Here is a 26,229-nt window from a genome sequence, read left to right on the forward strand (position 1 = left end):
AGTTAAAGAAACGAAACAGTACAGTTCAAATGAGGCTCTCTGATTTGATTTAGGGAACTATCTGAACTGTAGCAAATTCGAGTGTCGACGGAGAAGTAGTCGGGACTATATTTGTTTCTCATGATTTTACTGGCCAGTTGATAGAAAACATCGAATCAAACCAGATGCTTCAAAAAATTCAACTTTCTGGTGAGCAACGGTGACATGCGTTAAAGAACAGGGGCCAAGCGACGGTCCAAAAATCAAAGAAAAGATTGTGATATCCTCCTAAATTATTGCTAGTTGATAGATTACCTCCAGCAAAAAAATTATTCAGTCGTACAGATGTTGTCCAAGGACACCGGTGACCTGGCAAATGAATATGACCGTCAGATTCTCACTGCGACCGACACAATTGGTCTGTGCATGTGTTTCAGGTTCAGCTCACACGTTTGTCTGTATGACAATGTAAGGGCACGTAATACCTTTTTTTAGTTGCTGTGTATTGCTTAGCACTTAGCAGCTTGGCACGCATGCTCTCCTGTACCATATCCTGTATCACCTTCCCTATTTTCAACGAAATGCTTTTCGTTGAGTGAATGACACTCAATAGCACACCGCTTCGATTACAATGGAAGAGCCAGCTGAAACCCAGTCGAATTTCTCATTTTTGATATTTCCCCAATGAATGTCTTCAAAAAGGGGCGAATCATGCGATATTCAAGATATCGCAGTATATTTTCATAACGGAAACTACTCACAAGGTTTCTGAAGGCTTTCTCAGAATTTCCAGAAAACTTGTGAGTAGTTTTCCTAGTGAAGACTGCCAGTTCACACTCCGAGTCCTGAAAAATAGCACTTTGATTGCAAATGTTTCAAAGAAATTCTTGGAATAATCCAGTGACACTCGACGGAATTCCACCAATTTTTACCAATAATGTTGACTCCACAAAAACTGTAACCCATCTGAATGAGCGAATCAGACCAAAGATCTCTGCAGTCTGAGAGGATAGTGGAAACGATCGATGGCCTGCTCGTGATGGATTGTAAAATGAAGTTTAATAAAATACTTAAGTGTGCCAATTCATTGGCGCCTTTCTGCCGAGCAAAACTGAATGAGTTTCGAAGGGTCAGGTATTGTCAATTTGTCCAACGCCAGATGAAAGCGATCATAAACCAGCTGACCTCCAGCAACCAGCCTCACATCCTAACGACTGAGTTATGTTTTTGCCTTTCATGTAAGGGTTTTCTGCTCACTTGTTTAATTATGGTCCAGCTGGAGCCATCTGCTTGCAACGCTTTGATCCGGATTTTCTAATTCGGTCGCATTGGATAATAGCCACTGATTTTTTCAAAGTGAAAGAGTAAAACCTAGCCACTTTCCTTCTGTGATGACATGACTCTTGAAGATTACTAGAGGGCCGTTGCTTCACAGTCAACATGCAAATGGACATCAGATACCTGACTGCTATCAGATAAAGTCAAAAAACAAATGTATACATTTTCGACATGAGTGTCAAAAGCCTCCTATGGCTTGTTTTGCATGCTATCCGGCTGCAGTATTGTTCAGGGAGAAACTGGGTGCGTATGTGAGACAAGAAACTGTGCTGTACCCAGAGTAGTTTACTTTTACAATAAACAAACCGTTGCTTGGGGAACTCACTATCCTGATGCGTAGTCACCAATCGTTGTATGCTCTCGGCCGCATCGATAGCTGTGTACATGATCAACTGGATACTGTTGGAGATTGAAAGAGTAAGAAAGGAAGAGGTCCAAAAGGGAAATGTTTCATAAATAGGACGATGGTGTGATGCAGACTTTATCAAGGCGCGCCTGGTAGTAAAAGAAATGTCCAAGCACTGGAGCATCCACGAGGTGATCCAGTAGTTAGCGCGATAATTTACTGACCGGAAGGTCCGTGGTTCGAACCCGACCTCTGCATTTCGACTTCTTTTCTGTAGACTTGGACAACCTGCCAGTATCCATGTCTTCGGGTGGCATGGCTACTACGAACCGAAAGAGTGTTACACCTGAACGATGATCTTTTCTTATCAACCTATGCGAGAAATAGTTTCGCATCATTCGCACACGAATAAGAGGAGATGTGCTATGTTTTTTTCAATGAAAACTTCTAATTGGTTTGAAGAGAATCACTGGCATGTGAAGTTGACTTTCAGTCAATAAGAAGATAAACAAAGGACTTCTACATTTTCAGTGATGTATGGTTGTGCAATTACGGGACTTGACCAAAGTCTTCATGTGTCATGAGTACAATACAAACGGGTAGGTTAGTGCAAATCAGTGGAGTGGAAATCTGTGAACGCTTAGGGAACAGCTAAGGCAGCTCAGCTGAAGGGCATCCATTAAAATTATTTTGAGATCTATTTTCCAAAGCAACAGTTGCAATGTTTCGCTTGATTTTCAGGATTTTGACAGAGACTCAAAAGCAGTTTAAGCAATCTCCACAACTCAGCGAACCATGTGCTTGACGAGTATTTCCCAGGAGGAACTTTACAGCGTTGCTGTCCGTAATTGGAAGTGGTGAAAGTGGTTATAGTCAAAATGAAGTCCGCATGCGTTTTATTGCGCGATTAACTAGTATCTAGCCTCATGTCATCGTCATGGCCATGAAAAGTCACAGTAGCGTTTACATCAGTGTTAGACAACGGAATGGTTAGTGCTACAAACCCATTTCCAGTTCGGGTTGAAAGGAATCTAATCTGAATACAACACTCGGGAACCTTTTAACTAGCTGCTTTTTCAAGGGGGCACCCGAATCCTACTGTTTGGTGTCCCATAACATATGCCACAGGAGAAAGATGGGAATAACAAATATTTCATTCGGTGACGCTGAGTTTGCACTTGAGGAGGCCAGGATGGTATCTGGAGTCTTATTGTTAGGTTGTTCTCCAAACAGTGCACCGTTTTTCATATTAGTGTATAGGCCAGTTAAAAGTGGCGATGTGAGTAGTACTTGATTCACAGATGCAATAGATACAGTAGACAGATACCCGGAAGTTTTCGCTGTGTTTATTTAGTTATAAACAGACATTATTTTTACTACTCAGGTGACTATTTAATAAGACGATGCAGAAAAACTCTCCGGTAACCATGGAGTGACGTGTGGTCTTCGCTGTCATTCATAATCAAAGTTCCAGGCGTGTCGGCTTACTGATCAGAGGTCAGTGGTGTACATTTGCCAAGATCAGAAATTTATAACATGTTTACTTGTAGTGGAATTTTATCACAAACACATGCTTTGTAGACTAATCAAAAGACTTTGTGATTTACCTATGAATTCCACGAATTGGAGTGTCAGTTCGTTAAACTTTTTTCTATTTTCCTATGGCCATATCAATAGAGGTTCTCTACAAAACAAGCCTTTCACGATCGTTTCGCGGATGTGTATGCAGAGTATCTGGTGATGCGGGTGTCATCGTGATTGTTCTAATTCTGAAGTGTCAATTCACCCCATCAGTGAGGCTAGTCTATGATGAAAACCAGAGGAGCACTGTACGGCTGTTTCGGTCCTATTTAAAATCATCAACAGCGAGCTTTTGATTAAGCTCAACGAATTTCGACAAGTGTTTGAACACTACAAGGGTCGACCACGAGTTGCTGAACAGTAGTGGGACTAGCTCTTACTTAGTTCTCTGTACTTGCTCCTGAACGTACTGATGTGCCCCGAAATTTCACCACCAGGGTAGAGCACTCAGTCCAAAACTATGCTGCGAACAAACCCGATTAAAAATTATGAGGGGATACACTAGTTAGGTATAAGGTTTTGGTCTGATGTTACTTAGACTAACCATTAGCCTGTTTGCATTCGAATGCGGTATTACAAGCTTAATGTAACCCTGAATTCTGTCCAGAATAGGCTACCATTCTTGAAAGCAAACTAGCAATAGAGTTCCCGTATATTGCCTCAAACCATGTAAATTCCTGGTGTGGAGCTTTTAGCCTCATCCTCTTACCGGTTCAACTCAACTCTTGGACGAAACAATGAGTGTCCAACTGGCCCAATATTTCCAACGAACAGGTAACCATGTGACCACTGTAAGCAGTATTCCGAGGCTTGGTGAATGACAGATGAAATATGCAGTTTGTTTGGACTTCCTGAAAACTGTGATATTGTTTAATCGCCGTCATCGTCATCATCGACAGCATGACATGAGTGTTCAACACCGATGCTTCACTGCCGTACAACCATGATTTATTTGAAAGCCTTATTGTAAAGAAAAGAGTAAAGGTGGACGGGGGAGGGACTTCGTGCTAGCTTAACACTAGCATCGACGTCATCGCCATCATCATCCTCATCATCATTTAATCACCATCATCGACAGCATAATATCGGTATTCATAACCGAGACTTTACTGCCGTATTAATCGAACTATCATAATCTTTGGCGTCCAAATCTATTTGCAGAAACACGCTTACTTAGATATTTCAGGACTGTAAGTCATCAGACAACAGTCACTTGGTCAAATGAAACAGCTACCCAATCATATTGCACTACCATCTCAGATAGCACGGACGGTTCTTTGGATATATAAATCCACATATGAATTAGGATGACTCAATTATCAGTATATAAAGACGAGTCAACTGAAATTTAGTCCATTATCTCGCATCCATCATTGGTTGGGGTCCCGGCCAAAATACTGATATCCTGATATGTAACCAAAGGTATTCAAGACAACCACGAACGAAATCCAAATGTATAAGTGTGAAGAATGTTGAAACATTTAAAGTGGATGAGTATGTTGATAACAGTCTGAGGAAATTTGGTGATCTTCGATCGGATCTTTTACCCGTTAGTGAAATTAGTCTATGCTTAAAAAACGGGAAGCACGGTACGGCTTCAATTTAGAAACACCAGCAGTGCGTATCTGACGGAACTCCGGGAATTTGAATCACTTGCGACCCATCGGCTAGTAGTTTGAACAATTAACCCTTCAACCACTAGTGACTGTTGATCCATCCAACTGATCAAAGGGAATTGTTTATCAAAAACACACGACTGGACTTTGAAAATCACAGCCAGGAAAAGGGTTTAGTCTCTTTTGAGGCTTACCAGCCAAGTGTGTGTGTGTGGGGGTCAGTCATGTGACTACCAGACACCGACCGCATTTATTAGCAGATGGGATTCTATTTAAGCTCTTCAATTGGGCTTCTTCAATTTTAACCACTTACAAATTTTAAAGTAAGAGATATCAAGTGGACTCACCTATAACGTGTCCCCGGTCTAAGTGGCACATTCGTACACGGCAGTGTGGCCACGCATCCAACACCATATCGTCCAAGTCTGAATTTTACGTCGGCAAGATTGCTCTGCTCAACAAATTCCACCACTTCCATGTTACTGTCCGATGGTTGCTGCCATACAAGCACTTCCCAAGGACCTTTTCCGGTGGATGTCCTAACCTCCCAAGTCTGTAGATCAGAAGAGACAAAAATGCAGTTTACAAACTTGCATCCATAAAGTTTGTTCCACAACCGACAAACAGAAACCAGGGTAAATAAACGTTTTCTGGGACGGTCATATCACTAAGTATGTGAAACCCGCAAGATCTATATTTTTTTAAAGAAAACTAATCTCTTTGACTGAAACATAAAGATGTTTCATCTCAGTGGAAAGAGATTAGGGTTGATTGATAAACGGCGGTAGGACTTTTCAACGAGTGAATTCAGAGACAGCCAAAGACGCCGGGAATTTTGAAAATTTACCTAAATCTTGCACAGACAGGTGACGATCATATTATCATATTATATTTCCAAGTGTACGAATACAGTTCTAGAGTTTGAAAGGGTATAAGCGCAACAAATGTGTGGAAACAAACTAACGATTTGATAAAGTACACCAACAGTTTATTCCGGCTGAACAACCCCTTCAGAGCATAAACAACAATCAGGCGATAGCTAGAAACAGCATAGTGAGCCTATCAAATTTTCCGTCACGATTACAAATTTGACCGATTTCAAGAAATAAACGATGTACAACTTTGGGTGTGATAAACCATGGAAATGTCTAATTCTGACTATTGCCACTAGTTTGTGAACAGCTGGGAGAAGTTTACTCATATAACGTCACGTTGGCTGGTCACGTGGGAATTCTATGCATGGTGAGTCGAAACTGACCCGAGCATGACTGCCGGCACTGCGTATCAAAAGTCTGGTGGTTCGGGTACGTTCAGTGGTTGCTGATCACGTGGCTTTTAATCTGTTCGCTGAGTTTGGTGATTGGTTTGCAAACGTTTCGTCATCAAAAAATGCCTATTGTGTTTCCTCCCACTAAGGGTTAGTTGTTACAGCTATGTTAACGGAATACCCTCATTTGCAACAAATTTGGGTTTTGCGACTCACCTTGAACCCAACTGAGTCTTTTGTTTGTGATGTTTCCAAAGTTCCAGGTGAGTCTATCGCAAAACCAAATTTGTTTGCAAATGGGTATATTTCGCTAATTTTGTGCAATTCGATTTTAAGTAGAACATAAAGTTTACGGAAACTCGGGGATTGAGTCTACCGGATGAACTCTAAGAAGGGTCGTGGGATGTCGAAGAATTTCAGCAACCTTATGAGTAGCACATTACGAATACACAGCCATGTTAAGCTTTCGCCCCATGCCACTAAAGTACGACGGTCCTATACGAATACGGTAAACATTGTCGTACAGACCGGTTCGATCTAACCCTTGTTTTTTCTAAGTGATGACCAGAAAGTATATGTTATTTTCAGACTCATGGGCGTAATAAAGCTTTCAACTCCATGCATTCGGGCCTGGCTTTCCTTACGGGTTCGAAAAATACTGATTCTCGATGATTTTCAGGTAGAGTGGGATATTAGAACAAAATGCATAGTTGAAACTCAAGGCCACTCTTGGTACAAAACATTGGTAGTCCGCTCAGAAGAGAAAGCATTCCCTTCGCGCCCCAGCCGATAAGTCGCCTCAAGAATCAACCGCAATTATATCAATTTATCTCAGTTGCACGCTGTCAGACTGGTGTCCCTGTAACCTTGTTAGGTTGACGGTAATCTTAGGTAGACGGGAGAGGAATTTTAATGGAGATTTCGTCCTGTACACACTAAAATGTCGAGAAACACTTTACAGCTGTTTCATCGTTATTGTGGAACGTCAGCAGTGCGTATCTCACGAAAATCTAGATAGCCTCGACTGCCGGACTTTCCGGTTGGTAGTTTGAGCATTTAATCGTTCGGGCATAAGCGGCTAACTGAAAGCTTCCCATTCTTTTCATACTACCAACATGGGAGAGGGATGATATTCCACCCGGCGACATGCCGATTCCGAATCGCCGTATCAAATTCGTGAGGTGTTTTCGATAGATATATTTCGACTGAAAAACGAAGTCAACGTTTAAAAATATAATTAACATTTAGGACCATTCAACGGGGTGCATCACTTCATTGTCAAGACCATGGAATTGTATGGGTTTGCTGGACATTCCCAAATCACAGACAGATTGTTCAGGTTCTCGATACGGAACCATGGGTGATGCGTTCGTTCGATAATCCCGAATATCACAGGAAGAATTGGGTTCGAAATGCTGAGGTACTATCCGCACAAGGGTTAGCAGACAACAAACCTCAATTGTCCACGTTCGCAGCTTCAACATGTGTGCACATGTCTGTCACAGACTGACGAAATGCAGTGTCAACGTCCGCACACTAAACAACGGTGAGTCAAATGTTGACTCGGTATGTGGGTTGCGTTCGTCCCTTCCGACGACAGTCTCATTGGGGGTGCGATCACACCGAACCCATGAGAAAACAAGTCACGACGAGCTCAGCAAGCAGGACACGAGAGCACATGAATGAGTGGCGCAAATTCACACACACACACACACACACACACACACACACATGCTAACACACAGCAAGGTGAGTGGCGGGTGCAGATAAGTAAAAGCATTGGAGACCAAAATCGCATAGACGGGGTAAGCAAATGAATGGGGAGTTATCATGAGGTTGAGCTAGATTCAACACAGATAAGAGGGAACTTAGAAACGGATTACAATGAGAACCAATTTTGCATCCGATAAAAAGTTCCAACTTACATTTACAAGGTTCTCGGGAAACAGGGATGTTTGATTTACCAAGGGTAGTTCTGTCTGGAACGGCGTTACCTGAGGCTCAACGCGTAACGTGATTCCTTGAAGATGTGGAACTTTGGAGAGTGGGGTCAGGTGCAGGTTCAGTAATATTTCCCTTTCCCCTGTATCTTTTACGCTTACAAAGTTAATATCGTACATTGATTCCATCGTACGAAAATGATGTTCTATATCAGAAAGTAGAAGAAAAGGGCGGAGCGGAGGTGTAAGCTTGGCTTTATCCAGTTAGTCCTCTGATTGCAACGAAGTAAACCTGATCATGTCAACAAGATTACTAACTGATAAGTGGACTGTAGTTTGAGGCTGGTCTCAAATTTGTCGAGCCACTGCATAAACACGAATAGCAATTTGGTGGCTGAAACATTCTTGGACGTTTGGGGACCCCCTACCCTTATGAAGGCTGGTGTGCGGAATGTTGGCCCACTAGTGTTGGTTGTGATCATCCCTTCCGATGGCGGTCTCGTGGTTCCCATTGATCCGCGATATGATCACGCGGAACTGATGAGCAAACAAATCAAGGCAGGCTCCTGAGGCGGGACACAAACGAGCATGGGTACGTAGGTCAGCTGTGAACCTTCACGTACCTTCACAAATGTCGGACGGGACTTCCTTGGCGGCAAGGTGAGTGGCGGGTGCAGATAAGTAAAACCATTGGAGACCAAAATCGCATAGACGGGGTAAGCAAATGAATGGGGAGTTATCATGAGGTTGAGCTAGATTCAACACAGATAAGAGGGAACTTAGAAACGGATTACAATGAGAACCAATTTTGCATCCGATAAAAAGTTCCAACTTACATTCACAAGGTTCTCGGGAAACAGGGATGTCTGATTTACCAAGGGTAGTTCTGTCTGGAACGGCGTTACCTGAGGCTCAACGCGTAATGTGATTCCTTGAAGATGTGGAACTTTGGAGAGTGGGGTCAGGTGCAGGTTCAGTAATATTTCCCTTTCCCCTGTATCTTTTACGCTTACAAAGTTAATATCGTACATTGATTCCATCGTACGAAAATGATGTTCTATATCAGAAAGTAGAAGAAAAGGGCGGAGCGGAGGTGTAAGCTTGGCTTTATCCAGTTAGTCCTCTGATTGCAACGAAGTAAACCTGATCATGTCAACAAGATTACTAACTGATAAGTGGACTGTAGTTTGAGGCTGGTCTCAAATTTGTCGAGCCACTGCATAAACACGAATGGCAATTTGGTGGTTGAAACATTGTTGGACGTTTGGGGACCCCCTACCCTTATGTAGGCTGGTCTTTTCCAGATGAGCCCCGCCACTAATGCAAAAAGGGCATGTGCGAAAAGTTAGGCCCCGCCACTTTTTGCCGGCTCCAATTTAATGTACGCACACAACCTTGACTTATTTTTGATGAAACCAATTCCTTATCCGCATCTAAGCTCATTTTGTGCAAAAATGTTCTCCGTTCAGACGTAAAACCTTAAATGAACTTTCTGACGCTTTCAGTCCTCGTTCATGACAAGGAGACGGCAATACGTGTTTTGCGATGCCACGGAGTGATCTATCAGCGACGTTTATGCAACACTGGACACCAAATGGCACCTTCAACTGTTTCTGACAGACAGACCTTTTCATGCAACTTATTATTAATGACATGTCCCAATTTCACCCTCTTCAGTAAAAACAAATTCTGAGAAATACACTCATTTGCAAATCAATGTGGTTTTCACGAGTGACTCAACTGAATCTCTCGTTTATGATATTCTACAACTGAATGTGCTGCACACAAGCCGCCTCATGATTCAGTTGGCACGATATTCGAGATATCGCAGTATATTTTCATAAAGGAAACTACCCACAAGGTTGATGTCGAAGAGTTTTCAGCAACCTCGTGAGTAGTTTCCTTAAGAAAAAAAAAGAATTTCATATTTTCTTTTTTCTAATCTTTTTTGAATGGCAGGGGTTATTTTTTTACGGAACACGTCTAGCTCATGTGGATTGCACTTCTCACGCAAATGCAGCCCCTGCGTTCTTTGATAGCCCTGACTGTGGGTGTACACTTTCAGAAAAGCCGACATTTCATTCCGAAAGCGACAGCATCATAAATAGGTGCACACATAACTACAGTACTACAATCTCTCATACTGGATTTCCACATCCCGACTATCTGCTCAGTGGTATACTGTCTAATTGCCGATAGACATCTTGTCATAGTTCTGGTTTCGCCTTATGTTTCCTGATGCCAATGTCCACTTGCTGTCGTTGCCTGTTTATTTAGATCCACAGTCAAAAGTTCCTAATGACAGTCTCTCTGTAATCAACCTAGGAACACCTAAAACATTATCTAAAGACCTTCTTTGCGAATTCTCCCCGTAAAACATACCTGGCCTCTGTTGTGAACGACGTTGGCTAAACGGGCAACTGAAGGTACCGAGAGGAATGATTGTGTGACAGTGCTTGTCTATTTGTCCTACGGTGTCCTTAAGCCAACAATACCGGTTTGATGAGTCGTCCGGCGGAGAGACGTAGAACTGACGTTTTTGAGCATATGAGAAGTTGACAAATCAGCACATGGTTGCCTAATGAATACTTGTGTGAATTTCGGACGCAAGAATTACACAATGTGAATCTAAACAAACCCAACTAGGAAGCGAAAATTATCTACGTTTTGCACGGCGTTGTCACAAGTTCGCAAAAATTTTCTACTTGTTCAACTGTCCCAACTTCATATCAGGACATCAGAGGGATTAGTCAGGTTAATGTCTTTTTATGGAAGATATTCGTTAACGGGGGAGGTCATGCAATGGGCCGCGAACTCTGAATCGCCGGTGAGTAAGTAAATACTTGAGAGGTCATTATTGTGACGTTTCGTGCTGTAAGTGAAGCTGAAAGTTGAGAGGCACTGTACGGCTGTTTCGTGCTCATTGGGAAACAACAACACCAAGCATCAGACGTAAATCCGGGGTGTTCCGAATCCACCACCTGCCAGCCAGTAGTTTAACACTAATCTGTCCATCCACAAGCGACTGATCAGCAGTGTGATTTGAGAAGTTGCACGAAGCGAGGTGACATCCCCTGTGAGCTGAGGATAACAATTCGTGAGTCCCACAGTCTACAAGGATATCCTCAAGGATAGCTGATAAGGTTGGCAGTGAAAAAGTAACAGAAAATCAGGAGAGACAGGGAATAGGGCACGGGAAACTCATTACTTCTAATATGGATGCTAATTTAATAAAACCTAATTTTAAGTACGCTGGATGATAAATGCACTTACTTGTCGCCTGATTTGTTTAGCATTCAATGATTCAGAACATTCAGTCGCATATGGAGCGAGAGGGCTCAGTGGTCAGAGCCCAGAAAGTCCGTGGTTCAAAGTTGACACTGTGTCTCGGACTACCCCTGTCTAGGCTTGGGCGACCTGACAGTAACACAGCCCTCATGCTTCCTTCAGGCGGTATGGCAGCTAGACACCGAAAGAATGTTGAAGCTGAACGATGTTTTTCAGTCGCACATTTCTCAACACAGGATGAGCCAGAGCGTGTACTTATAGATTTCCCCACTTACCCGAGATGTCTGTAGATAGAGAAATTGGTGCTGAGAACGGACCGTGAGCGTCTTCGGCGATTGCACGAATTTTGTACGTATAGTTTGTGGATGACTCCAATGAGGAAAATTTGTAAGCTTCAAAAGAATCAGTGAAGCGGACAAGTTAGCAAACACGGAATCACTAAGGTCTTTTCTCGGTGGGCGGAAATACCAGCCGACTGACTGCAAGTATTCACATAGATGTACTTGAGCATGTCAGACAGAATTGCCATTCGGCTTTCTAATATGTCAAGTAGACGGTTTTCATCTCTGTCCTCGTTTGGTCTGTTTCCAACGCACTGCGGAAGCACACAAAGAATAAATGGGTGAAGATTCCGCATGAATACCTTAATTGATCCAAATGTACACTCAACAAACCTCGGAAAGTTGAATCGATGTCAAGGAGGTTGGAAGTGATTTACAAGAGAATGGCCTCCATATTAAACAGAGAGAAATTGGTGCTGAGAACGGACCGTGAGCGTCTTCGGCGATTGCACGAATTTTGTACGTATAGTTTGTGGATGACTCCAATGAGGAAAATTTGTAAGCTTCAAAAGAATCAGTGAAGCGGACAAGTTAGCAAACACGGAATCACTAAGGTCTTTTCTCGGTGGGCGGAAATACCAGCCGACTGACTGCAAGTATTCACATAGATGTACTTGAGCATGTCAGACAGAATTGCCATTCGGCTTTCTAATATGTCAAGTAGACGGTTTTCATCTCTGTCCTCGTTTGGTCTGTTTCCAACGCACTGCGGAAGCACACAAAGAATAAATGGGTGAAGATTCCGCATGAATACCTTAATTGATCCAAATGTACACTCAACAAACCTCGGAAAGTTGAATCGATGTCAAGGAGGTTGGAAGTGATTTACAAGAGATTGGCCTCCATATTAAACAGATACCTTTTCCATAAAGGACACTATTCACGAGGTTACTGAAAACTCTTCGACAGGCCACGACCGGTTTCGCCCTTCTTGGGGCTCATCAGGTAGGCGCAGTCCCCGAGTTTCCGTCCACCTTATGTTCTAATTGAATATAAATTGGACTGTTTCCAAGAAACACACTCATTTGCAAATCGATTTGGTTCTCACGAGAGGCTCAAGTGAATCTTTCGTTTGTGATATTCTACAACTGTGTGCACCACATTCAGTTGTAGAATATCACAAACGAGAGATTCAGTTGAGTCTCTCGCGAAAACCAAATTGATTTGCAAATGAGTGTGTTTCTCGGAAACAGTTACCTATTTGAAAAATCTGTACAGTGCAGCAAAAACAATTCTACAATTCAACAAACACAGTTACATATCGGAATCAGTTATCTGTCTTGGCCCATGGGACTTGACAACCTTATATTCTTTTTCACATAAGATCATGACGTTATAATCAAGGTGATCTACGTGTCTTGTATTAAACTATACGTTCAGACAGCGGTCTGGTGTTTTAGGCCGACGGTGCTGTTCGAAATTCGCAATCAGAGCCAGACCACTCGTAAAGTCCAGGTTAACAAAGCATCTAACGACCACCAAAAGGAGCTGCGTGAATTCCCGGACTAGTAAAAGCAACAGAATGCCATAAAGGATAAGGTTATCGTGTGTGTCATTGTTAGAATGGAAAAGGCGGCCAATCGTATTGTGTAAGACGTCTATCTCCTACCGTTTTGTATGCTCAATTGTAAATGCATCGCACAGGAAAAAGTGACAGAGTTAAGGAGAGACGCACAAGTGATAGTTCTTTCCAGGCGCACGGTGACTGAAATGTTATCCTGCGCGTTGTTCTGGACCAGCTCATATTTTGCACAAGGTGGCAGGTATCCAGGGGATGCCCATTGTAACGTTTGTGAGTTCGGGGTGTTGTAGATCACCTTCAGTGAAGTTGGAGTTCCAGGTTCTAATAGATAAAAACAGTGAAGGACGATTGAAAACGTCACTCATTTTGGAGGGTTTTGAATACTACAAATCATAAATTTTCTTCAAGTGTCGGAGAAAATTTTCCTCTGCCTACAGTAACCGTAAGGCTAATAAAGTGTGGATATTTACGTTGTTCGAGTGAACAGTCTGGCCATCTGTCCATTGATACACGAGTGTGAGACAATTAGACCGATTTGAAGGGAAGTGTTATATCTGCTGATTAGTAAATCTGTGGTATCTGCTGCTGACCTGCTCCAGTGCCTAGTTGCTGGAAAAAAGACTCACAGAAGGGAACATAACAGCTACATTCCGAGCAAGCGAGCGCGATATCAAAAGTTACAACGGCCCCACGTTACTTAAAACGGACTTTTTGACATTGATCCAGACTGTCTGATAGGTGCTACTGAACACCCATCAACATCGATCGTGCCTCAATGGAATGCATGAACGCAGATCACATTCGGTCGTGCTTCTGTGGCGTGGCTGAGCACTCATCAGCTTCTGCTAAATTGATTGAATGATTGACTGGCCTGGATGCTTGCCGGCTTTCCTTTTGAGATTTTGGTGGAGCGGCAGGTATCAGGCGATCTGAGGTTACATTCAGGAATCTAACCTTCTGATAGGAATTATTGCTAATGTCAGCTGTGGATAGTTGGAAATTTGCTAGCGACGAAATCGAGCTATCTGAGCTCAGCTGATAAGTCCCGAGGTGGATGATACAACATGCTGTGATGATATAAGAACGGTACACAGGTCAAGATAATGTTTGTTCGTTCGTGGGCTACAGAGCACCTCCTAGAATGAAATAAACCCACCACGACATCATTTTCCAACGTCTGGTCAGCAGTCCTGATATTTGAGAGGCTAAGTATTGAAAACCTTTGAATCAAAACGTAAAGAATCATGTCCCGCAAACGAACTTGAAGCTGAATATATCTTCTACACTCTTGCGCCACAGGAAGAAACTCAATAAAAACATGAAAACCTCTTATATATGTTCATTTTTGTCACGGATGAACTAGGAAATGAATGACAGCTTACGTGTTTACTGAAACTATTCTACACTGTCTGGGTTACTACTGTCGTGAAGGTTTTAATTAACCCTTTCTTTTACCTGCATCACTCAGCAGACAGGGGTGTCTGTGGATGAAATGCCAGAATACCTAGCGCGCATCCATACGCACACGCTCTGAAGGCAGTCCATGTTGCTTTGTGCTCCATCCTTATCATGTGCTTTTCGCTCAGAATGTCTCCCTAATGTTGCAGCAGTTGTGAATGCGTTGACAAGAGTCAGGTCAATACCATTCCCGTCCATTTTCCACCACGGTTTTTGTCATGAATTTCTCCATGTCTACCGTAAGTGAACAGGTGATCACCATCAAATGTGAACATTTTCGGATTGTTTGGAATCTAAATTAGTTTGCACTGGATGCTCAGGTGAACCTCAGAAATGTTTCTTTCCTTCTTTCCCCTTTTGATATTTTGCTTGTAGTTACCAAATGGAGGGCCTTGTGAAAATGATCCCATTCACATACGAAATCGATTGACATGGCTTACCTGAGGGTGTACATGTCAGTTCTGAGTACCAGGAGGCGTCTGTTATGATGGACAAACCGGATCGCTTTAAAGCAGATCTTCCTGACTCAGTTTGCACGCGACTGTCCAGTGCAGTTAGCAGGCGAACACATTTAACAACGTTAACGAATATATCTCCGTCATGTTCATTATAGTTGCCGCAACTTACTTGCTAAACTATCCTACACATTTTGTTCTATCCTGGTCGATATTCGAGATGAAAATGGTTGTCATTTTCCTCTTATTATGTTCCCCTCTTGGTTTGAGGGGTGACTGCGGCTAAAGCTTGCCTAATTTTTCTAATCCCTTTCCCTATACCATTTCAAACGTTTCTGTGACTGGCTTCAATGTATCTTATGCGAATCAGTTAGGTTAGGATGTAAATATTTAGTTCCGGCATTACAGTCCCCGTTGGCTTGTTATCTCCAAAACGGAAGCCGATACCTGGGCGAACCCAATATCTGCTCCCAAATGTGAACGCAGAGGTCAAGCGGCCAGTTGAACTCCACCCACATCCAGTGTCTAACCGTTTCGGAATCACGGTGCCATTCAAGGGCGTAGATTAAGGAGGAACGAAAGTGAGTTTTCACTAACCGGGCTCAAATTTCTGAATGAAAAGCTTGTATACATAGGCAGGCTGGTCCTCTACGTCGTACTTCTTTGGAGCCCAAATAATACTTTCTGCAGTGAATTCTGACAACGGTGTTCTTTCCAGGTTAGCGGAAAATGTTCCATACGATCAAGATGCTCTGACTTAAATAAAGGCGGTACTGGTGTAACGGTAGTACTGCTAATGGAGAGTATGTTTTCTCGTAACTCTACTTTGCGTCTCTTGAAAAGTGAGATCTATTACGGAATTCGCGGAGTCACTTTGTAGCATTTGCTTGCATTTGGGTAACAGTCAATGAATATCGAGGAAAGTTCAGGATGACGCGTTCAAGAAGATGGATATTCAGTTTTGTAAACAAGATGCATATAAGTTTTGCTCTCCTGTCCAACAGTCTGTAACTGATCAGTTGGCATTTTCTAATAAATAATTCAGCAGCTGAGGCCTTCTTCCTTTCAGGTAGTTATACTGTAGTGCCTGCGAAAGCCAAACGTCTTCAGCCAGCAGTTCAAAAACCTCACATCTTTTTCTCTGCCGCAGTCACTTGAGTTCGTAGGACTGTTACTTCATCCATGTACCCTATTAGTACATATTGGTCGTTGATCAAGTGGCTGTTGATATGTTCACCGAGCTTGGCAATTGGCTTGCAAACGAGGAAACGTAATCAGTGCGCAAGTGGGTGGGTCAGTACATGATTGCAGATCGGCCAACTTCAAGCCAGATCTCCAACGGATATAGCCAAATGTGCGATAGAATCGGCTTTTGTTTGCGGCTATCTTTCGATGTTTGCTTCGGAAAACAAAATAGCAAGTTTTCAGACCTTTCGTAGACTACCTACTGTGCCTATTTAAGAATTGTGAAAAAAAATTCATTGAAAAAATATCCGTTATGCAGAGCTATCTTTGTACAATTAGACATACGTTTGACTAATTGCAAAGGAAGGAATGTAGTGACTTTGGTTGTCACAAGAAAAGTCCAAGGATTTACGCCAGACAATAAACTTCCTTCCTTCAACCATCATTTCGCAACGTAACATGCTTACATAAATAGTGCCCTATGAGATGGAAAAAAGGTATAGTTTTATTCAACATCAACATAGTTAACATACTCTCCGTTCCTGTTCTTAAAACAATCGGGTCAGATCGAACGCGTTCCTTCAGATAGTCCATTCTGTCCATCACCTCTATGTAGATGACATAACCGGTGCACTGTTCAACTGTCAGGCCTATCATATACTGGTCTTCCGGGACAACGCTTCTTCTACCGAAACTATCTGAGGTCTTCTGTATAATGACTTCATATGTTGGTCGGCAGGTCGTTGGGATGGTGGACTCATCCCAAATGAGCAGGGCCAAGTTGGAATAGGGTGTAGATATGTGGATACCTTCGGGGGGCTTAAGGTCTGACGTTGGTCGAAGAAAACAAAACAAATGACAACACCATTTTGTTAGAAAATGACATCTACTTTGACACATCTCACAATCAACTACCAAGACGTGTTTACTTCAAGATTTGGTCAGAATTTTTGAGCTAAAAATGAAACGATTGATTTTTACATTAAATTCTAAAATTACCTTAGGTTCAGGCACACATGTGAACCTGAAAAGGAGAATCTGCCCATTTTCCTCAACCTGTTACGGGCCAAGACACAATAAGGGTCGATGAAAGTAAATTGCAAACAAGCAGTAACAGGTAGCGTGCACCTTTTCGCATCTACATTGTGTTCAGATTTAAACGGAGTCTTGTACATTGTCTGTGTACGAGGCAAACTTAAGATGACTCAGGTGAACGGTCTGAAAATAGGTACTATTTTTAACGAAGTAACTGCACAAAATAATTTATGTTGGAATGCCTTCCGAATGGGTCACATCAGATGTACAATCCAGATAACTTCATGTCCGTCTTCTGTTCAAAGGCGACGTGATAAGTGAGGTGCCGACTGGAAAGTCACGGATGACTCGAACATTCTGTTTCGCCTGATTTAGCATAGCTCTCGCCAGGCGTTAGATTATCAGACAAGAGCAAAATGATAAATTCCTCACTGGCATAATCTCAGTGTACGTCTGTTTAATGCCGTCACGTTGATAAAACTCGAAACAGTTGTCACGGTGTTTGTTCGAACTAATCACTGCCACATTAGAGACGAGCGGGAATTTAAACAGTGCCGAGTTTCTTCATCTCCTTGACAGGATTCGCAGAATTTACGTTTCAACTGCTTTTGAAACCGTTTGTAAAGTGTGAATTTGGAGAAGGAAGTTTCCAAAAATTATCTGCTTTCTCTTGAAGAAAAGGGCTTCATTAGCACTTTCAAGCACAGGATTTGTATACAGAAATGTTGTTTCCTCTAGGTATAGAATCTCACTTGGCCGGATAGCTATTCGTCGGCTTCACGTGGCGCAGCAAAGTTCAACCAAATTTTCTAGTCCTGGTCCTTGGTATTTCCTTTTGGTTTAACACAAATTGAAGTTTTTGTACGAGCTTCAGCTTGAAGCAGCAATGCCGAAAAGGCAACTGTCTCCGAGCCAGTGTTGATCCCAGTTGACAAGGGAAACCTTCAGACGTCTGGTCATGCAAGTTGCGTTTGCTTTGTTCTGAATAATTAACACAATACTGGACACTGTTAGCTACAAGATCCAAACGATTCGAAACTATGACGGAAAAACAGTAGTGCGAACGCTTTTCACTATTTCTCCAACGACGGAGTTTCGAACAACAACTGGCTTGGTGATGTGGGAACTGGTTTCTCCTGCGACCGTTAATGCATCGTTCAGAAGAATAACCGAGAATAACCGAGAATAACCGAGATTTTGTCATTCAAACGAAGCCAGTCTATGCTGAAAGGCAGAGTTTTCACAAGCCGCGACCTGTTATGTCGCTAATGACTGCAGCCATCCGTTCGTCGTTTTCTGAAGCAAGGAGGGTTGGAACGCCATAATCCCGAAGGCTATGCCGAACACGTATAAAAAGATTGGCTTGAGGAAAGCCTTGATCACCACCGTACCCATTCAAATGTGTGACCTCTGAACCTCTAATTTCTGAACAAACGAGTTGACGGTGCAATTTTCAGAAAGCTACGATTTTTTGTTACTAACCTTTGATGACAATCAGCAGGCTTTCAGGTCCTTCTGTTCGAGTACAGTCCTTACGATCATAGCTCACTATTTTTATATCGTTTCCAAGGGAGTGTCACACTCAAACTGCTCTTCATTGTTTCAGTTTCAAACAAGGCCAAAATGAAAAAAAGTTGTCCCAATGGGTATGGTCGAGTGCATGTTACAACCAGCGTTCACTGGTTAGATTTATGTAGCATCTGAGCGTATTGTCCTACAAAAGTACAGTTTTGTTCTTATGAGTTCTTTGAACGTACAGCTAAAATTTTTCGGTAGTAATCTAAGACCAAGTCTAAGTGTACGCTTGCTCAAAGTGTAAATTTTACGTTTAACACCACATTAAACTTTCTAGTGGCTTACGATATAAGAACGTTCAAAGGGAAGTTGGCATATCCAAAAAGTTTCCTTGAAAAATTGATACGGACTAGAAAACATTCAGAAATGTCAAACACAACGAAGCTGATTAGACCGGTGTATTTAAACGGAAATCAGTAGTGTATAAATCTAGGTGAATTCGCCTTGCTGGATATCAGAGGTCGAAGTGGAAGGATGCGTTTGATTTTAGTCTCAAAAATCGGAGGCCGTTTGACTTGCGTATTCTTTAACCATTATAAGTCAGCTAAGAAGTCGAGTTTCATTTGCACAGGACTGATTGCATCTACAAGTGCTGTATAGAATCAAGCCAATAGAGTATGCCGAATAGAAATTTGAAACGGATTGTCCCAATGCTGCAGACTGACTTGTCGAACCACAGCGAAAGCTGAAACAACAAACGTTTGCTTACCGAGGGTAGGTTGAAAAAGTATCATTAACTGTGCATTGAAATTGCAAGTGGAAAAACCTGAGCACCTGTCAGTTTCTCATGAATTCGGTACATTTTACTCTATTTAGTAAACAAGAAATCAGTGGGACACCGAATGTTTCACAACTGCGCGCGCAGTGTTCATAAGCTTTTTTTTCTATCGAGGATCACAACCGCAAAATCACTAGGGAAATAATGCTATGGGTTCAATCACTGGAGGTTGACATCTGTAAAACAAATTGGAACTTTCCAGGGCGAAAATGTTGAGTTGATGAGTTTAAACTCACCTGGTGGCGGTGATCGAACAGTCATAGAGACTTCCCACCCCTGCACATGTCCGTTCTCCGCAATAATTCGGATTCCATAGGTATAATCAACACATCCAGATTCGACTTCGAATATAAATTCTGAAAAAAAAGTTGATAGCAGTGAAAGAGAAAACGCGAAAATTAGCAAAAGTGACTTGATCAGATGCTCGATTGAAGTGGACTTTCATCTGAAAAGCTGTCGGCCAACATGAGATATGCCTGTACGTTCGGTGGCGTAGTATCCAGCCTACGTGCAAGTTGGTCACATTGCCAACACGTGGTCACCAGTGGCCTAGTGGCCTAGTGTTCAACGATCAGCCGGGAGTTTTGGAGCTCCCGAGATGTTCTTAATCTACGACCTGTCGGTGATTTTCAACAAGCACTTATTTGGTTTTTCACATAGATGTGATTTTCTTCACAAGAAGAATATTGAAATTTTCAAATATCCTCAAACTGTCGACAAAAGGAGTGGGGTTTTGGCTGGCTTCTGGTTAGACCTGGCAATCCTAGGCAATCAGAAATAAATTGATGACTTTTAGAAGTGAATGCTGTGTGCGATTATCCATTGAATTATGCTTTGTAAAATGAGGAGAAGGAGGCTTCAGGGCTGCATTAGCCTTTTTAATTCAAGCGGTCAAAATGTCCATTTCTCGCGTTTTGATCACTCTACCTGCAATCAGAAAGATACATTGAGTTATTGCACCTAGTAATTTATTCATTGGCGAAGGTGTGAGAAAAGCAAGGTATATTTATCGCCCATCAAATTCTTATGCTTCTTGGAGGCAGAGACGCTACTTCCTCTGAGTGTGAGAAAAGCAAGGTATATTTATCGCCCATCAAATTCTTTATGCTCATGGAGGCAGAGACGCTACCTTCCTCTGAGCGTGAAGGAGTTATTGAGCTCGGTTTATAAACTGCACAACTTTAGGTCTTGTGTGACCACCGGTCATAGACGCGCTTCAACTGGTCTTTGTGTTAACGGGTTAGATCAGTCCCATGGTAAAACAAATTTGCGCCTTTGAGTACTACGCTTTGGAAATATCTATCTAAAATCTACCACCAGCGATGCTATTACAGACCGTGCAAAGCGGATTTACTAACTGGGGGTCAGTGAGGACAATCTTTCCCACTGAGTTGGATTTAAGCGTGCAATTTGAACCTGTTACAAGAATGAGCTCACTCGTAAATTCATTCCAACTATCCAATTTGTTGTTGTCACCGTGCAGCTGTTCAAATTTTAACAAACGGATGCTCTAAACCAGCATTCTGCTGGGGTGACGAATGTTCAAACCTGATTATTAACACATATTATTAACCTCGACTGTGAACTATTAGGTTCAACAACTTCCCCGGGACGTAAAGTTGTTTCTTTATTTCTCACCACAGCTGGGCCAAGTGTTCTTTTCACAGAAGACTACTCGTAAGAAACTCCTCAATAGTTCACGACTGTTTTCGACATTCCTGGGGACCCACCACGTAGTCGCACTTCCCAACTTCGCGTGGTCCTCATATTCTATTCGAATCCATATCGCACTGAACTCATTTGCACACCAGTCTGGTTTCAGCGAGATAGAAGTTTGCTGTTTTTTCACCCGTTGGTTCCGCTTGTCGAGATCCTGCAAACCCAGATTAGCAGGTCAACTTGTTCGAACGTTTTTCTCTACTCTGTGTTTTCCATTACTCCGACCAGATCACTTGAGCAACTGTGCCCCCTCACAAGCACAATCTGGAGGTGCGTGTGGACACCAAAGTTGCTGTGTATCTCACCGTTTGCTTGGTACCCGTTGTTAAATGGAAAAAAATATATGGGTGGCCTACACAATGTGCAGCTGAGTCAATAAAAACAAATACAACGGGATCGGTGGAATAATTTATTGGACCAAACCCCAAACAGTGAATTTTCAATGAAACTAGCTTTCTTGTTGTTGAGTGCGGGTAAACTTATTCCGAAAACAGCGTACAGACTGTCTGTTGAGAATTTTATCCTGATCCTGGAGTGGACGAGATTTTTCTACTTTGGCAGCCTTGAAAATACTCCACCTCTATTTTGGAGTACAAAGTAACTCAACCGATCACACAGATCGCTGGCAAACTGCCATTTACCAAAGGCAGGGGAGCACTGAGGTGCAGCCTTTCATCCGCAAGGGTGCCAGTCGCAAAAACCGTACTCTATCGAATACGCCCTTAATCTGATGACCTGCGCACTTTGCCTGCACATATGGTCGTGCGGACTTCGACTTGTCGGTCACAAGAGAACAACAATTTAACCGTTCTAGATGCACAAATGAATTTCGTGATTCCGTTCCGCTGCCATTTCTAACAAAGACGTAATCAGGTTTGCCGTCAAATTACAAAATTACGGTACCAAAAGCTCTCCGAAAAGTGTTTTTTTATAAAGTCATGAATAGTGCGCTCATGGACACCCTCCCAATACGGCTGTTTTGAATAGTTGTCGGATAATGACCTCTTTGTGTAGTACACTAAAGGTGCTGGTGCCTCTAAGCTTGCCTGCGTCATAAAGATTACACAGGCGCCGACGAGGAGTATTAGACATCACAACCGGGCTTACGAATGTCATTTGCAAGATCTGCTTCGAAAGCCAGACCGTTGCCAGTATTGACATTATTATTGTCTAGCGTTGAACATCCTGGTCGCAGAAAACCTAACCTCTGTCGGAATCCACACTTTCATCTCGTACTATCTTTGGGTGAAGTTAAACGACTAATAGGTTAGCACAACATGGCGATGTGATCTGATGAATTGTATGGCAAGAGTTGGAACTTTTGCGAGAAATGTGTTGCAAAAATGTACAGTACCATAAACGCTCACCGAAATCTTCATCTGATGAAACTATCACGGAATGTTCTTCACCATCAATTTCACGTCTCTGTGTTATCATGTATTTGTGTGGGCAAGAATACTCATGTGCAGGTTTCTTCCAGGAAATCTTCTGATAACTTTTGTCCACATCTTCTATATGAACGTCTTCCGGTACATCAGGAACTAGTAGATTCGGAAAGAACGGTTTGCTAGAGCCGTAGATCAGGTTGATGAGATTGGAAACTACTCGTACAATGTCAGTACACAAATAAAACAAATATAAAACGTTTTGTCTGGCAGTGTATCAAAAAAGAAGACTGAGCGATTACTCACAAGGTTGCTGAAAACTCTCCGACAGCTCACGACCGGTTTCTTCTTTCTTGGAGCTTATCAGGTAGGCGCATTGCCGAGCTTCCGTAAACTTATGTTCTAATTGAACCTAAATTGGACTGTTTTCAAGAAGTACACTCATTTGCAAATCATTTTATGAATATATGTTGCGATATCTCAAATATCGTGCCAACTGAAACAAGAGGCGGCCTGTGTGCAGCACATTCAGTTGTAGAATATCATGAACGAGAGACTCAGTTGAGCCTCTCGTGAAAACCAAATTGATTTGCAAATGAGTGTATTTCTCAATGTTTATACCTGTTCTTTACTCAACAACGTGTGGAATGACATCCATGGAAAACTAGTGCAGCGAAAAGTAAGCATAGTGTCGTGACGCTGGCTGGATAGCTAGAGCCAAAAGACCATTGTGCGATGTCTATACATTGCTGTTTCAGACGAAACACTCGACGATATTCAACAACGTGTGGAATGACATCCATGGAAGACTAGTGCAGCGAAAATTAATCATGGTGTCGTGACGCTGGCTGGAGAGCTAGAGCCCAACGGCCATTGTGCGATGTCTACACATTGCTGTTTCGGACGAAACACTCGATGATACCTCTTAGGGGATGCATGCAGTAAAAATTCAATAAACTGAGCGATCATTCCCAGCGATTTCGACTGACGAAAGTGATATGCAGATATGCAGTCCAATGTGTCACATCATCAGTGGAAGCTCTCGGAAATGGACACATGGGTATGATTCTGAATGATAATTTGATGTACATTCATGCATAGGCCACTAGTGTACTTTTCCTAAACGGACTGATAATCATTGCCGTTTGTGTGTCTACTTCTCGACACGTAGGTCGAAACCTGTCACTCCACAAACTGTGATATTTGTTACAAGCCCACTTTGTTTACGCGGCATTTTTAGCAGTATCTTCATCGACTGATCCTGCAACCAATGATTGGGAAAAAGAACAAACGATCACACACTAAAAACACCGTGCACAAACTCAACAGTTCACCTGTAATGTCTGATTCTCAAATCAGGTCACTGTGAGTGATAATGGAAAACGAATAAGAAACTCTACAAACGGAAAGTTTTGAGCAAGCCCGTTTGGGAAACCTGACCAAGCGAAATTACGGAACATACACTGTGGCAATTTTGGGCCAAAGAGAGCTCACTGAACAATACGAGAAATAAGTGATCATGTTTAGCCGTGGCCTTTTGATACCTCTTGTCTTGTCTTGGATAGCGTGATAGTACCCCAGTACCCTGGATGGTGAGCTACATGGCTAGCTCAAACTAAACGTTGCCACAGTTGAACGACAAGCAGTTGAAGTCCAGCGATACATCTATGTTGAGCACCTCTGAATATTTCAGAACACTATATGCACGCTTGCGCAAATAAATGCGTGCCATTGCCTAAGGGCTGGAACAGGTCCTTAGTAATTTTAGGGCGATTCCACAATTTGCTCAGAGCAGTAACTTTATGCCGCAGGAGTAACCAATAAACCCTTTATCCATATGCTTTCAAAAACACGCATATAAATATATATATATACCGGCTGTTGATCAGGTGGCTGTTGCTCTGTTCGCTGAGCTTGGCAACTGACTTGCAAAAGTGTTGTGACCATACTAGGAGACATCATCAGTGCGCAGTTGGGTGGGTAACTTTTGTTTGCCTGCGTGCGTTTATATAGCGTTTAAAAGCTGTCTCGTAAATTCATTGGTCCGTTCGTGATCCTTGCTGCGTTTTAGTTTGCATTTCTTAGAGTCGTTCGGCCATCCCATCTATTTTTGGGAGTTTTGTGCTTGTCTTGCTTAGCCTCCTCGATTTAAATTGGGTTGTGGTCTGAGTTTTTTTGGGAGTGATTGGCTGGCTGCACCGCCCTATTTTCTGCATCGTATTGACTGGTCTCCTTGCGTCCGTTGGTTAATTTGGTACTTTGGTTTATTACCTGGGGGCCTCCTTCAGTATAATTGTTATGTCTGTTTGGATCGAGCCGCCTGCTTCTTTTACAAGTTCTGGTTGTTTGTTCAGTCCAGAGCCCGGTGGCTGTTGCGTTCTCTTGCTCTTAGCGGTTGTTAAATAGGATGAGTTTAAATGTCTGTCGATTTTTTTCGGTGGAGTTACACGCTTACAGAAATTCGCGTTCTTCCTCTCCTCTTGGCTGAGCCAGTGCGCGAATCCGCTCCAGTCTAACTCGTGTCCTTCCTGATCTTTGTGTAGGGAGATGAAATAAAATTGACCTGCTCTTTTTTGTGGCGAGCTTATGTAAATGTATTCCGGTAAAGATCTTCCATCTTGTTTGTCTTATACATCGCTTCTCGCGATCATTGCATGGGATCCTGTATATTTCACTGTTCCTCATCAATGGACCTCATTTTTCTTTGGATTCAATAGTGTCCTCCGCAAAGTGGCCACATGTTTTTAAGCCACCGTCCGGTCATACTATCTTGAGAGCTTTGAGGTCGTTACAGTGGTGTTCGTGGTGTTTACAAACATCACTTTCATCACTGGACGAAACGGGTATGCCCAATCCTCATTTACGTTTTCACTTTCTTGGTTTGTGAACACATTGACACAATGGATAATATGGTGGCTGGAACGTACGCTCGAAGCCCAATCACCTCTAGACTATTCGATCCGAATCATAGCACAAGTGGGTCCACTTTGCCCTCCCAAATCAGAATCCGGTAAAATCTTTTGACTCAACATTAGACTCAGCATTAGATCTTACGACTACTAGGTATGCGATAATGAGCGGGTTTAGTGGAACTTCAAGGCGACCTGGTGTATTCCCACCTGGTCATTGTTATAGTCAGCAACCAGAACACAGCCATTTGAACGGAATAAAAGTGCTGGTTCACGTAACATTTCGGTTTGACTTAGTATATATATATATATATATATATATATTGTATTGATGGGGAAATGCAAAACCCATTTGTTGTTTGTAGCCCCATATTCCGATAAGAGTAATATTTTACAATCCGGTAGGACGTCGTGATGCGAAAATCTAACTGTCCGATCAGAACCTGCACATAGGCGAAACATTATAACTCATGCCGAACGACTGTTGGGTTTGTGAAACATATGTAAGGTTC

At 42.5% G+C, this 26,229-nt stretch overlaps 2 protein-coding genes across 2 annotated transcripts in view; one reads left to right on the forward strand and one right to left on the reverse strand.

The window, feature by feature from the left end:
• Positions 1 to 1,643: 1,643 nt before the first annotated feature.
• On the reverse strand, positions 1,644 to 11,363 carry T265_13564 (hypothetical protein; the record flags this gene model as incomplete). Its single annotated transcript, XM_009169483.1, has 6 exons — positions 1,644 to 1,982; positions 5,297 to 5,413; positions 6,344 to 6,499; positions 8,904 to 9,124; positions 10,450 to 10,487; positions 11,341 to 11,363. Coding segments are annotated over 6 exons (894 nt in total), but the record flags the coding sequence as incomplete, so codon positions are not given.
• T265_04666 (hypothetical protein) overlaps positions 8,699 to 26,229 on the forward strand; it is a gene marked incomplete at both ends in the record, with an annotated part of 19,250 nt that continues 1,719 nt past the window's right edge. The window contains one exon of the mRNA XM_009169457.1: positions 8,699 to 8,727. Within this exon, the coding sequence (XP_009167721.1) occupies positions 8,699 to 8,727 (29 nt within the window). The remainder of the gene's footprint in view (positions 8,728 to 26,229) is intronic.

Source organism: Opisthorchis viverrini, assembly GCF_000715545.1.
Source record: "Opisthorchis viverrini unplaced genomic scaffold opera_v5_80, whole genome shotgun sequence".
Lineage (NCBI taxonomy): Eukaryota > Metazoa > Platyhelminthes > Trematoda > Opisthorchiida > Opisthorchiidae > Opisthorchis > Opisthorchis viverrini.